Source organism: Notamacropus eugenii, chromosome 2, assembly GCF_028372415.1.
Source record: "Notamacropus eugenii isolate mMacEug1 chromosome 2, mMacEug1.pri_v2, whole genome shotgun sequence".
Classification (NCBI taxonomy): domain Eukaryota; kingdom Metazoa; phylum Chordata; class Mammalia; order Diprotodontia; family Macropodidae; genus Notamacropus; species Notamacropus eugenii.
Genome location: NC_092873.1, coordinates 382,966,722 through 382,980,172, shown reverse-complemented (window position 1 = coordinate 382,980,172; position 13,451 = coordinate 382,966,722). Strand labels below are relative to the sequence as shown.

Here is a 13,451-nt window from a genome sequence, read left to right as displayed (position 1 = left end):
TTGTCTAATAATGGAGTCAAGTTTGTCCTAATTAAACGTACAGAAATTAGCTGCTGAAACATCTGGATAAAATGACAAGACTCGTGGAAAACAACTCAGTGGCCACTCTAGGTCTTCAAGGGAAAGTCAGGCACTTGTCTGATGGCCTGCAGGAGAGCCTTCACTTTTTTAAGCTCTTCTTCCAAGAGGTAGAGTTGGTGGTTGTGGTTTAAGTGTCCCAGAAATTGGGAAGCAGCTAGGTGATGTAGTAGATACAGTGCTAGGCCTAGAGTCACGAAAGCCTGAGTTCAGATCTAATTTCAGACACTCACTCAACCTGTCTGCTTCAGTTTCTTCATCTGTAAAATGAGGATAATAATAGTCCCTATCCACCAAAGTGTTTTGAGAATAAAATGAGATAATATTTGTAAAGTGCTTTGCAAAACTTTGCAAAGACCTCCTTAAATGTCATTTATTAAAATCATTATCATCACAATAAAGGACTGAGATTTAGGCCTGGTTCAGACCTAGGACTTAGGGCTTATTTCCCTCAATCTCCAGAACCTCTAGAATCAACAGATATAGAACAACTTGCCTGAGGTCATACAGGTCAGAAGTAGCAGAAGTAGGATTTCAACCCCCATTTTTAATTGCAAATCCAGAGCTCTTTCAAGTACATTGCGTTTCTGGCATCCAATTTGAGACAGCTGCAAAAATTATAGCTAAAGGGATTGGGGGTACAGGCTACAAGGTATAGGGAGATGGTGCCTCAGAATCAGAAATAGTGTGTGTGGCTGCTGAATGTGCTGGATCCTGGACCAAGTTTCTGGGTTATGGGGACTGGAAGAGTATGCCTATTGAACCATTTGGGTATGAAGAAAAAACATTTTTTAAAATGGGAGCATCTTGGAAATCTGGAAACCCTTTGAAAGTGGAGACCAAAGAAAGAAAACTTTCTATTGACACAAAGAATGACTGATCTGGTATGGAAAAGAAGGGAGTCCAAAAAGAAAGAGCAAAGGAAAAACTTCAAAGAGGTGCTGGCATATCTAATACTGGGAAATGAAAATTATGTGACTTTATAGGACACTGGAGCATTGACCATCTATTAGAGGGTATGTAATGTCATTTCAATTAGTAACAAGACCTTAATTTCAGTCCTGGCTCTTATACTCAATAGATAGCTAATCCTAGGCAAGTCATTCATTCTCTGTGGATCTCAGTCTACTCATCTGTAAAAGGAAATTTCTTCCTTCCCTAGTTTGGGCCTATTCTAGGCCAGTGCCCTGGAAGTCTAGGTTCAATATTGGAATGAAATGAGACATTTGTAGGATATTCATCAGTTCACAAAAGGAGATTGATCCATTTCCAGAGTTTATTCAACAAGGATAGGCACTGAGGACATCTTGAGTGTCCTCAACTGAGTCAACTCCTTTATCTGATCTGTCCATCTTGATCCATCAAACAGTTATCAGAAAGATCCTAGAGCTCTTCCTAGCTGATCTATAATCGTACACTGAGGAAATGATGCCAACACCATAAGCCTTCAATTCTCTGAACCAAATCAGTCTAGAAGATAACTTTTAAGAAAAAAAGCTAGTCTAATTAGCACAGAGGAAGGAGCCAGACTACTGCTCTACCACATCTACCCTACTGAGAGGAATATCATGAGGAATCTGGGAAATCTTGAAGTGCTATCAAAATTATAAAAATAAACAAAACTTTCTTATACCATATGAGACCTTCATTAAGAGTCTCTGAAAAAGGGTCTTTAAATGAATATGTACACACTCACAAAAATGTACTAGAATTATTATTGGTTGCCTTAAAGGGACTATTTCAGGAGCTTGAGGAAGATGCCATTCTTATTCCCCTCTTCTGCTCTGGGCTGAATGTTATGCCTGAAAATTTTACCATAAGAAAGTTGTTTATTTGGTTAAATATTGACCTTTCTGTAGGTCTTATTTTATAATACAAATACTTCAGAGAAGGGTTCCATATAAATAATTAATAACTTAGTATGACTAGGTTTTCTAGGATTTGGGGCTGTTATCAGAACACCAAGGCTGTCTCTGAAAGAAAGTGGGCATCTAAATGGGAAATTGTACTATGTGCCAGGGGAGGCTCTAGCTATTTCACATTTGAGTTTAAGATTTGGTCTGCACAACTTTCTCATTCTCATCCTTATATCTTCAAATATTGATCACTCCTCACCCCAGCTACTGCTTTGTTTCTCCTGCATACCACCTCTACTCACCCTCTCAACAGTCCATTCTAAATCCCCACATATGATTGGAATGATGCTCCACTGCCTGATTATACATCCCTACTGCTAGCCAATAAAAGTTAAGGTTTCTCTAAGGGGTAAATGGCCACAAGAAAAAGAAAACCTACCTTAATCATGCTGAACACATTTGTGCAATTTCTAGGATCTCAGATTCTGCTGTTTCCTTACTGATCTTTGGGAAGGGAGAAAAAATTCAGGTAATAGGGCAAATGTCTCACTGTTTCTGAGTGTTTACCACCAATGACAACTATCCAAGATCATTTGGTTAAGGCAACTTTCTTGCCCAATACTCTCTTCAGAGAATTCTTCATGTCCTTGTTTCTCAAGGTGAAAATGATGGGGCTGAGGAAGGGTGTGACAACAGTGTAGGGGATAGCCATGAGGGTATCATCTCCCTCTTGAGCCTCTGGCTTCAAGTAGACAATGGAGGCAAAACCAAAATGAATGATGACCACAGTAAGGTGGGAGGCACAAGTGGAGAAAGCCTTCTTCCTCCCCTCAGCTGAGGGGATCTTGAGAACCGTAGAGAGAATGAACACATATGTAAGAATGATGAATAGGAATGTGCCTAGCAAGCCAGACACAGAAATAACTGTGACAACAACCTCTGTGATATCACTATTTAGGCAGGATAATTTGACCACTGCTCGCATGTGGCAGAAGAAGTGTCTGATGAGATTGGAGCCACAGAAGGATCCCCAAAAGATCAATGTCGTCTCTGTCAAGGAGATAAAAAAACCACAAATCCATGCCAAAGCTACAAGCTGCCCACACGCTTTGTTGGTCATGAGTGTGGGGTAACGGAGGGGGTTACAGATGGCCAGGAATCGATCAAGACCCATCACCGTGAGGATGATACAGTTGGTGCCACCAAGTCCAAGGAAGAAACACATCTGGAGGCCACAGCCTGGAATAGAAATGCTCCTATCCTTGGCCAACAGGTCTACAAGCATTTTGGGGATTATGGCTAATGTGTAGCAGGTTTCAGAGAAGGAAAGGGCACCAAGGAAGAGGTACATGGGCGTATGGAGGGAATGGTCCACCCAGGTGAGGGCCATGATGGCCAAGTTGCCAATGAGGGTAAGAAGGTAGAGAAAGAAAAAGAAAACAAAAAACACAACCTGCCAATCTGGGTAGACCGAGAAGCCAATGAGGATGAATTCTTCTAGGAATGTCTGGTTGATCCTCATTGTCCTAAACTTCAGGAAGCTAAAAAACATAAAGGAAAGTCTCAGATTTCATCAACACTCCATTAATTTATATTATCTTGGATGACAAATTATAGCACAGCATATCATACATAAGTATTGAATTAGGAGCAGACAGTTCATCACACCCAACCCCTTTATTTTTTTTTCCTTTTTTCCTTCTTTTCAAATGAGGAAAATCATACCCAGAAAAAATTATTTGTTCAATTCACACAGATACTAAGTGGTGGAGGCAGGAACTGAACCCAAGTCCTTTGATACAGTTTAATACTGTTTCCATGTTACCATGGAGAATTTTTTTTCATTTAAACCATAGGATATAAAATTCTATAGCCATCATTATGAATAAGTTTTTCCAGCCAAATTATGTTTTACTTAGGTAAAATTTCATACTTTTGTATGAACATGAATTTTATTCTCTTGGCATGACATTGTCAGGGGTTAACTGATGGTGAAAGTACTCTGGAATTTGCTGGAAGACAGAGGAAAGCAAGATTTGGAATTCAGTAATAGCTAAAAAACTACCTTTTCACTGTCACCATCAATAATGATCATTATTTCACAAAGAGACAAATGATCCTGACCCAGGGTCTCATATATCTCAGGTAGAGAGTAAGTATTGGTTGAATGAATCATTGATGGATTGATTGGGAAGTGGCATTCTCAATTCCTCCTACTATGAAAAATCTGAGACAATGACTTCTGACACTTGAAGAAGATCAAATATCTCAGTATGAAAAACTACCACCCCAGATAGAAAATAACATCTGCTCAGAAAGATGAAAAAGGCCAATGTCCCATTTATGATGGGGGAAGAAGGAGATAGAAAGAAGAAATATAGAAAGAATCACCCTAGATCTTTAAGACTGGATATTCATTAAAAGCAGGGGTTGATTCATTTATTCAGTCATTAATTTATTAAGTTTAATGAGCACTTACTATGCAGAACACAGTGTGATTAGTGCTGTAGGTGATACATAGTGCTCATCCTGTAGGACTTCACAGCCTTGTAATGATATTAGGATATTCTTACACATCATGGGTCTCTGACATTTCTACACTGGTAAATGATGTTCTGATTGACAAGAACCTATTATATTTAGTCCATCCCAGACCAACCTTCTTCACTCCAGTTATTTTCACTCTACTATCCTGCAAATACTATTCCCTTTGCTTCCCATCTCTTAGAACCTATAATCAGATCAATACTACTGATGCATCTGGAAAGGGGTTGTCAGTAAACTGCCTCATTGTTTCACTCACCTGCTCCTCCCAGATTTCCCAGACCAAAATACCCTTCCCTATTCAGCACTCCCCTATGCATTGTATTATGTTTTAGAATACAAGATCCTTGGGGATAGGGACTGTCTTGGTTTTCTATTTTTATCCCCAACACTTTGCACTCTGGCATATGAATTTTTCATTCATCCATTCATGACAGAGAGCAGAACAAATTTCATGTAAATTAATTGTTATAGGGGGTAGGAGAGAGAGGAAGACATCTAGATTGTAGATTTAAAATCAATTGTCGTAGAGTCATGAGACCTGAATCTGAATCCGGTCTCCATTAATTATTAACTGCATGACTTCAGGTATCACACAGTCTTTTGGGGCTTGAAATTTCCTTGTCTTTAAAATAAAAAAAAATAATACTGAATGAATCTTAGAGATGGAAGGAATCTCTGAAGCTAGACAGTGCAGTATAAACAAGAGTAAACAGAAAAAAATAAAAACTGTGCAAAATGAACAAGAAGACTTTTTACATTATGAGTCTCTTTGAAAACCTCAAGTGGTCATTAGGAAATTGCTACCTTCCAGGGTAATGCCATTTCACTTTTAAAAAGTCTTTCACTTTTTTTTTTAACTAGTAGTGCCATTTTTTTTTCTTTTCTTTTCATCCAACCCTTCAATTTCCCCCATGCATACTGGTTGAGCTCTCAGGGACCAAAAAGAAAAAGTTCAATCCCTCTTCCATCAAACAGCCTTTTATAGTACATTTGTACATACATACATATTCAACTCTCATGATCTTGTTCATTCACTTTCTTCAAATTGTTCTTCAAAATTCCCAATTATTTTAGCTGATCTTCAGGAAAAGGGGTGGTGGTGTTTACACATCTACTATGTGTCAGTCACTGTGCTTAGCACTTTACAAGTATCATCTCATTTGATCCCTACAACCACATGAGATGGGTGTTATTATCATTCCCATTTTTATAAAGGAGGAAACAGACCAACAGAGATTAAGTGACTTATTCAGGGTGCAGCTAGTAAATGCTTTGCTTAATATAGTGGCAGGAAAAGACCTCGGGAGTCATCTTGCCCCACTCATATGTAATTGAGAATTCCCTCTAGAACATCTTTATCAAGTGATTGTCCAGTCTCTGCTTAAAGATTTCTAGTGAAGAGGTACCTATTCTTTTCAAAAATTAATTCCCTTTCTGGTTTACTGTAATCTTTAGGAATTTTTCCCTTACATTTAACTCTTATTTAATCACGGGAGCTTTTTGTTTTGCTTTTTGTTTTGTTTTTGGCTACATTGGCACCATGATGATTGTAAGGTCCTTTGTAATAGATAGAGTGCTAGCCTTGTAGCCAGGAAGACATGGGTCCAAATCCTGCTTCAGACACTAGCTGTCAGTCTTTGGGCAAGTTACTTAATCTTTCTGACTATCATTTTTCTTATATGTAAAATGAGAGTGTTGTACTCACTGGCCTCTGAGGTCCTTTCCATACAACTAAATCTAGAATCCTGCCACCCTGAGGTTTCTAAGAGCCTTCTAGCATCATTTGTGACTGTTTATTTTTCTTTATAAATGGAGATGTGAGGAAAGGAAGGAGGGAAGGAGGAGGAAACAGTATTAAGAAATTGGGTGTGGTCAATAGTATCACATTCTAAAGAGAGGCAAAGGAAGATCAAGGTAACACAAAGTAGAAAAAAGATCACATTTGAAAGGGAGTAAGCATATATGAAGAACCTGCAATGTGGAAGGCATTGTGCAAAGCACTTCAAAAATATTATCATTTGATCCTCACAACAAGCCTATAGCATAGGTGCTATTATCACCCCCATTTTACAGTTGAGGAAACTGAGGCTTAAGGAGGTGAACTGACTTCCCTAAGGTCAGACTTTTAGTAAATGTCTGAGTATGGATTTTAACTCAGGTCTTCTGGACAATCTATCCATTTCACAGCCTAGCTGCCCCTTTTAGTTCAGTAATAACAAATATAAAGCAGATTGTCAGGGATTTAGGACTGAGAAGGTGGTAAGCAAATTGTGACCATGGGTATAGACGACATCTTTGAAAAGCTCAGCAGTGAAAATTATGAAAGAGATAGGTTAATACCTCTAGAAGGCAGCAGCATTGACAAATAAACGGTACTCTTTCTGTGTGTGTGTGCGTGTGTGTGTGTGTGTTTATGTTTTCAACCCTCCCCCTCTCTCTTTTAACTGGGTAATTTTGAGCATGTGTGAATTGACATGGGCCAGAGTCAGGTTAGAAGAAGACTGAAGAAGAAAAGAGTGAGTGGTTACTGGAACAAAGTTATGGAGAAAGCTAGAAGTGGGTACCATAGGGTCGTAGACCCAGGAGAAGGATTAGGCTAAGGTTGGGTGGTGTAATGGAAGGAGAATGGTTTGGAAACTAGAAGATCTGAGTTTGAATACTGACTTTGCTATTTACCAACCCTGTGACAACCAGTAAGTCATTTAATGTGTTTGAACTCTAGTTTCCTCATCTGAAAAAGGGGATACTAAAATTTGTATTACCTACCTCTCAGGATTACTGGGAGGAAAGCACTTGGTAAACCTTCAAATATCCCAAAAAAATGTTGGTATTTGGGGTTACTTCTTCCTCAATAATGAACTTTTTCAAATAGGGTAATGGAAATTGGAAGGCACATTTCACCTAATTCCTCAGAATGTCATAGAGAATACTAGGATCCCACCTACTTTGTATTATTTGTGTTGTTTTAAGGAATAAAGTGCCATAGATCAACATCAATACTGTACTTAGGATGCAGCACTGTGTCTGGTTTTGGGGGCCAAGAGAACGGGTAGCAGTATCCTTACCTTTCTATCTAGAATCCATCTAGTCTAATATGGAACTTGCCCTTGGAATTTCAGGGCTGATGACTAGAAGTGGGCCGTTCTGTTTTGTTCTGCTTTTTAATTGCAGAAGCAAAACACCTTGGGATTTAAAAAAAAAGTACTATAAATAATCAACCAGCCAAACAAGGCATATCTAGAGAATGAAGAAAACTATTGCAGAAAAGAAACTCCATGTAGTCATTATCTAAAGGAATTCCTTAGAATCTCTTGCCCAGAAGCTGAGGTTTTCATTCACTTAGTAATATTTAGATAGATAATTGAACAAGCATCTGATCAAAAATTGATAGAAATTCTGCAAAATGAAGTCAATAGACAAATAAGAAAATTACAATTAAGTTCAATGAAAGGAAAGTAATGGATTCTGGTAAAAATGATGAATATTGAATGCTAGTATTTAAATACTGGGATAGCAACATCTTGAAAATTTCTTGAAAGATAGTTCTTGGGCAGAAGTGATCATCTGATGTCATTAAATGGTCACATCTCTGTGTACATTTTAAGAACGAAACTTGAATTTTTAAAGACTTGTTTATGCTGAAAACTGCAGGTGATTCAATCTTCATCTGTTTTTCTACTGCATGATCTAATGGAAAAAAGAGTGGTGCAGAGTCATGCTATATAGATTCAGATCCCATCTCTGACAAATACTAGCTGTGTCAGCTTGAGTAAATCATTTAATATCTCCAGGTCTCAGTTTTCACATATGAAAATTAAGGGCATTGAACAAGATAATTTCTCAGATTCTTTCCTGCTGACATTTTGTGATTCCATCCATTTCTTTCCTTCTCATTAGTTCCTTCCCTTAATTTTGAAAAAATCTTCTACTCCAATGATTAGATCCTACAGTCTCTTCCTTTTGAGGAGGAGATATTGAGGAGAGATCTAACAGCTTTCTCCCTAGACTTTTATTTACCACCCCTACCCTTCATATCCTAATAAGCATATGCAGATCTCAAATCCCTTTTAATACTATAAACATTTCTCTTTAGATTTCCAAGAACCCTTCTAAAAGGATCCTGAGCCCTTTGAGTAACTTAGGGTATGGGAGGGGGACTAATTTAGAAATGGTTTCTGTAAAGTCAAGATGATATTCTCACCTAGTCTCCTTGATACTAAATGACAGTGGGCTTGGACAGTCTGCTCCATTATGAGGCACGTACAGGACAACCAAATTGTAAAGCTCACAGCGTCAAACTCAAAAGCCCCATCGATAGCCACAACTTTCTCTTAATGTTGAATGTTAGGAGAATTGCAAAAAACAGTAGCAGAGCAGTAGTAACAGATTGAGAACAATCATTGATGCTGCCTGTTGTGGTAGAAAGATCACCAGATTTAGAGTCAAAACCCAGCTTTATAGTTTACTACCTGCATGATTTTGTCAATACATCTTTTCTCTCTGAGGTTGCTGTTTCGTTATTTGTTCAATTGTACCCAACTCTTCATGACCCCAATTGCAGTTTCTTTGGCAAAATTACTGGAGTGGTTTGCCATTTCCTTCTCCAGCTCATTTTATAGATCAGGAAACTGAGGCAAATAGGGTTATGTGATTTGCCCAGGGTCACCGAGCTATTCAGGGTCTGAGGTCAGATTTGAACTCAGGAAGATAAGTCTTTCTGACTCCAGATTTGGCACTTTATTCACTGTTCCCCTACCTGTATAGACTAGGTTACTAATTCTAAAATGAGGAGATTGAATTAAATAACCTCTAAAATCACTTCTTGCTGTAATCTAAATTTAATGATACCCTATGTCTCCTATATCTATCAGATGTACGGATTATCCTTAGCCAAATGTTACATCCTCAGGGGTCTTTTCCCTAATCCTGGCACATTTTTGTGCTATGTTCTCCCGTAATATAATGTTTTGATTCTGGATTTGGAGATAGATCTGGGTTCAAATTTTATTTCTGACACTAACTACCTATGTGACAATGCCCAAATCACTAACCTCTCTGAGGTTCAATTTCTTCATCTGTAAAACGGAGATAATAATAGCATCGCCCCCCAACAAGGTAGTTGCTAGAACCAAATACAATAATTCCACATATGTAGGAATTCCTTTCCTTTCATCTTTGTATCTTCAGTGCTTAGACCAATCTGTTAAACATGATATGTACTTACATCATGTTTGTTCATTAACTAAAGTTCCTTGTAAACTTTAATGCCCATAGCTGTCTACTATTATTAACATGTTCTATACTTTCAGTCTAAATCTGACAAGTATCCTAGTATAATCTTAGTTAGAAGATAAATATATCTCCCAAATTAGTGAATAAAAAACACAGTGAAGTGTATCTATAGTAAAGAACCTGTGATTTTGTTATATGGAGGAACTCCTAGCAATGCAAATCCAAGGCTTGTGCTCACTTGCAGTCTTAGTCACATTAAGTATAAGAGGTACAATTTGAAACCTCAGTTTATAGATTCTAAAACCTGGACTCTGTCCATTCCATATTGCCTTATATGGATCTCACTCAAAATTGTTAATTTGCGAATCATTAACTGATCTGAATGCTCCTGTCACAGTTCTCCTTCATTTTACTGCATATGCAGGAGCTGACTATTAGTTGAAATCACCCAAAACACCTTCATAGGATCACAAATTTAGAGCTATGGAGGAGCTTGTAGGCCATCTGGCACAAAATCATCCCTTTTGAGAGGGGGAAATGGAAACCTAGAGAAATTAGTGAAATTGCCCATGTCAAACAGGTAGAATAACACATGTGAATGCCTGTCTTCTTTTTCTAAATGCATTTCACTGAAACAGACTTCCTCCTCCTTTTCCAACCTGCTTCCTACCTGAGCAAATTTCATGCCGAGTCCCCAAAATTAAATGTTGATCCGATTGTCAATTCCTGCTGGTCATCACAGCCAATATCTTAAAATGACTGAATCTGGCTTAGGAAAGAAAAAAAAGTGTGGTACGGCCACTGACTTTGAGGTGGCTAAAGAGCCTATCCAGTGTAGCTCCCATTGTCTGCTAAACTAAAATGTGTGTATTAGAGTGGGGAAGCATTTTCCCTTTAGCCAAATAGTTCTTAACTGCTTCTCAGTAAGAATTAGTGTTCTCCAGCTCCAGCAGCTTGGAAGTTGAGATTGGAGGGTCCCTGGGGTCACACTTTTCTTTTCTCATCAGAGGGCACTAAGGAAAAGAACTTTCTAGCACAACTTTGTAATTTACTCTCATTAATTCCAGAAGTTGTTTTTTTCTTTTTTTTTTTTCCCATATCATGTGACTTAGAGAACTCTTCAGTGAAGCTCTGGAGTATTGAACTTTACATAGCTTTTCTTGGCCCATAAAAGATGTCTCTTACAGCCCAGTCTGGTGCCTCATAGGGACATTTGTAAATAACTAAGGAGTCAAAGAGAGAAGTGGTTTTCACAAGCATTTTGTACTTCTTTGCCTTAGACTTTCTCCCTCAGATCTCTACAGAAACTTCCTATTGTTCATCACATTAATATGTTAATTTATTGGTGGGTTGGTTATTTCATTGATACATCAAAAACCAAGTACCTAGTCCATGAAGTTCATTGTGCTAATCACTGGGAAGACAAAAACATATAAGAAGCTATCTGATTCTGCCTATAACAACAACAATAGCAACAGTAAATATTTATAAAATCCCTACTATGTGCCAGACATTATAATATATGCTTTATATTGATTATCTCACTTGGTCCTCACAACAAATTTGAAAAGTAGATGCTATTATCCCCATTTGATAGATGAGGAAAGTGAAAGAGTTTAAGTGACTTGATCAGGGTTACATAGCTGGTACATGTCTAAGGCTCCATTTGAACTCAGGTTTTCATGATTCCTGACTTATGACTGTAACTCTATCTACTGTGACACCTAGAAGACACAAGAATACTCCACGAAAATAGCAATAATACTACAGATTACAGTCTACAGGTTGAACTCTAACATTACAGTCCCTGATGTGCAAACAGTCACTCAACTTGCAATTTGATAAGTGCCTACAATATGCTAAGCACTGTGTTAAATGTTGCGAGTATGAGTTACATTAAAGAAGAGAAAGATGAGCCAACACAGGGTGGGTAAGGTCAAATATGCACAAACAAGCTCCCTTCTAGAACCAGTGTGACATTGAGGAGTTGTTATTCTCCATACTGGAAATTGGGGAAAATGTCAAATACTTGGAAAAGATCGTGTTTTGTTTTTTTTTTTTTACTGACCAAATACAATGACCAAGAAAATGAGGATAATTATAGATCCCTATGCCTTCTGTCAGAACTGTACAAAATGTCAGTAAGAATAAACTACATACATCAAAAGAATTCTTGATGATCATGTAGAAAGAGTGCAGATTGGCTTTTACTTATAATATTATACAGTTAACCTCCTGTTTTAACTTTTACAATGATATACAAAGGTTCAGAGAATATAAGCTCTTACAGTGTTTCTTACTTTTTTTACTTTAAAAATTTTAGAAAGATGCCACTTTAAAAATCTCTTTTGAAGTGGAGAGTCTCCAATGCTTGTTTTTTCAGATAATAGAATATTCTTTGAGTGTATAATTAATAGTCATAAATTTATTTAATGACTATTTGACTATTATTATCAAGAGAAACATAAAATAAGCATCTGGAGGGCATATTATGAGAGTAAATGGCAAGATTTAGTGGTTCTCCAGCAAGGGATTGTAAATCAGTGACTCCCTAGTCATCCAAGTGGTGTGAGGAATCATGTCCACCTCATAGCAGATAGAGTTAGGAGTAAGGCCAGGCCTTGAGAAATGAGGAATAGGCTCTGAGGATTTGAGTAGCAGCTAGGAAGGAGTTCTAAGTTTCTTCTCAATCGAATTGGCATGGGTGAGATATCATATGAGACAGGGGTGAAGGAGAAGAAATTGGAAGAAGGCACCTCAGTAATAGAAGATGAGGAAGAGGAGAGAAGAAAAGAGAGAATTCATAGTAAATGACCCGGTTTTTTGTTTTGTTTTGTTTTCTGGAAAACATGAGGCTAAGTTCTTAGCTGAGAGAGTGGAAGGAAGGGGAACCATGGGAGGTTTGAGGAGGGATGAAAACATTTGAAAGAGCCATTGTGATAAGTGAGATAATGAGCTGATAAGGGAGGTATAATAGGATTGCCTAGCAGCGTTGAGGGCTCAGTTAAGATTATCTAACTTAAATTTGTAGTAGAGTTGGAATGTCTGCATAATTTTCTTCCTCTTTATTCAGAAGCACAAGTATATGAGTGAAGATGGCAAATGGAGGGTGTGATCATGGTAGAGGCTTGGTTGGATATAATCAGTAGTATGATAAAGGGCCTAGAGATTGAAGAGGAGGGTAGTGTAGAGTTGAATGGTTCACTAAAGAGTAAAGGAGAAAAGACGAGACAATGGTTTGTGCATAGGAGATGGCTTTGGAGAGAATTGAAGGGTCTCACTGAGGACAAAGAGTAAGATTTCTTAAAATGATGCAGAAGAAAAGGTGAAAAACCAAGAGATTTTACCTGGATAAAAGAAATTCAGGATTCTTTAGTATATAGGTGGTACGTTTGGAGAGGGGAGAGGACAAAGTCAAAAGGATGACAGTACCTGTATGTGGCTGAGCTGGGGTAGAGAAGTAGCTGAGGGGTAGTAAGGTCATTAAAAGAGATAAGAAAGGAAAGTACATCTTGCTAAAAAGGTACCACAGATAATGAAGTAATATCAATACTAAATATATGTGCACAAAAGGAGTACAGTGTCCAAATTCTTTAAGTAGAAGTTAAGTGAGGTACAGATTCATGACCAAACAAAAGATAGCATTAAAAATGTAAAATAAATATTTTGATTAGATTAAATTAAAAAGCTTCTGCACTAACAAAACCAATGCAAGCAAGATTAGAAGGAAAGCAGAAA

General features: G+C 37.8%; 1 protein-coding gene across 1 annotated transcript; it reads right to left on the bottom strand.

The window, feature by feature from the left end:
• Positions 1 to 2,523: 2,523 nt before the first annotated feature.
• On the bottom strand, positions 2,524 to 3,456 carry OR10X1 (olfactory receptor family 10 subfamily X member 1). The gene has a single exon (XM_072638573.1). The coding sequence runs from the start codon at positions 3,454 to 3,456 to the stop codon at positions 2,524 to 2,526; it is 933 nt and encodes a 310-aa protein (XP_072494674.1).
• Positions 3,457 to 13,451: the final 9,995 nt, after the last annotated feature.

Excerpts from the sequence above, each read along its gene's own strand:
- OR10X1 (XM_072638573.1), bottom strand. The coding sequence starts at position 3,456 with ATGAGGATCAACCAGACATTCCTAGAAGAATTCATCCTCATTGGCTTC.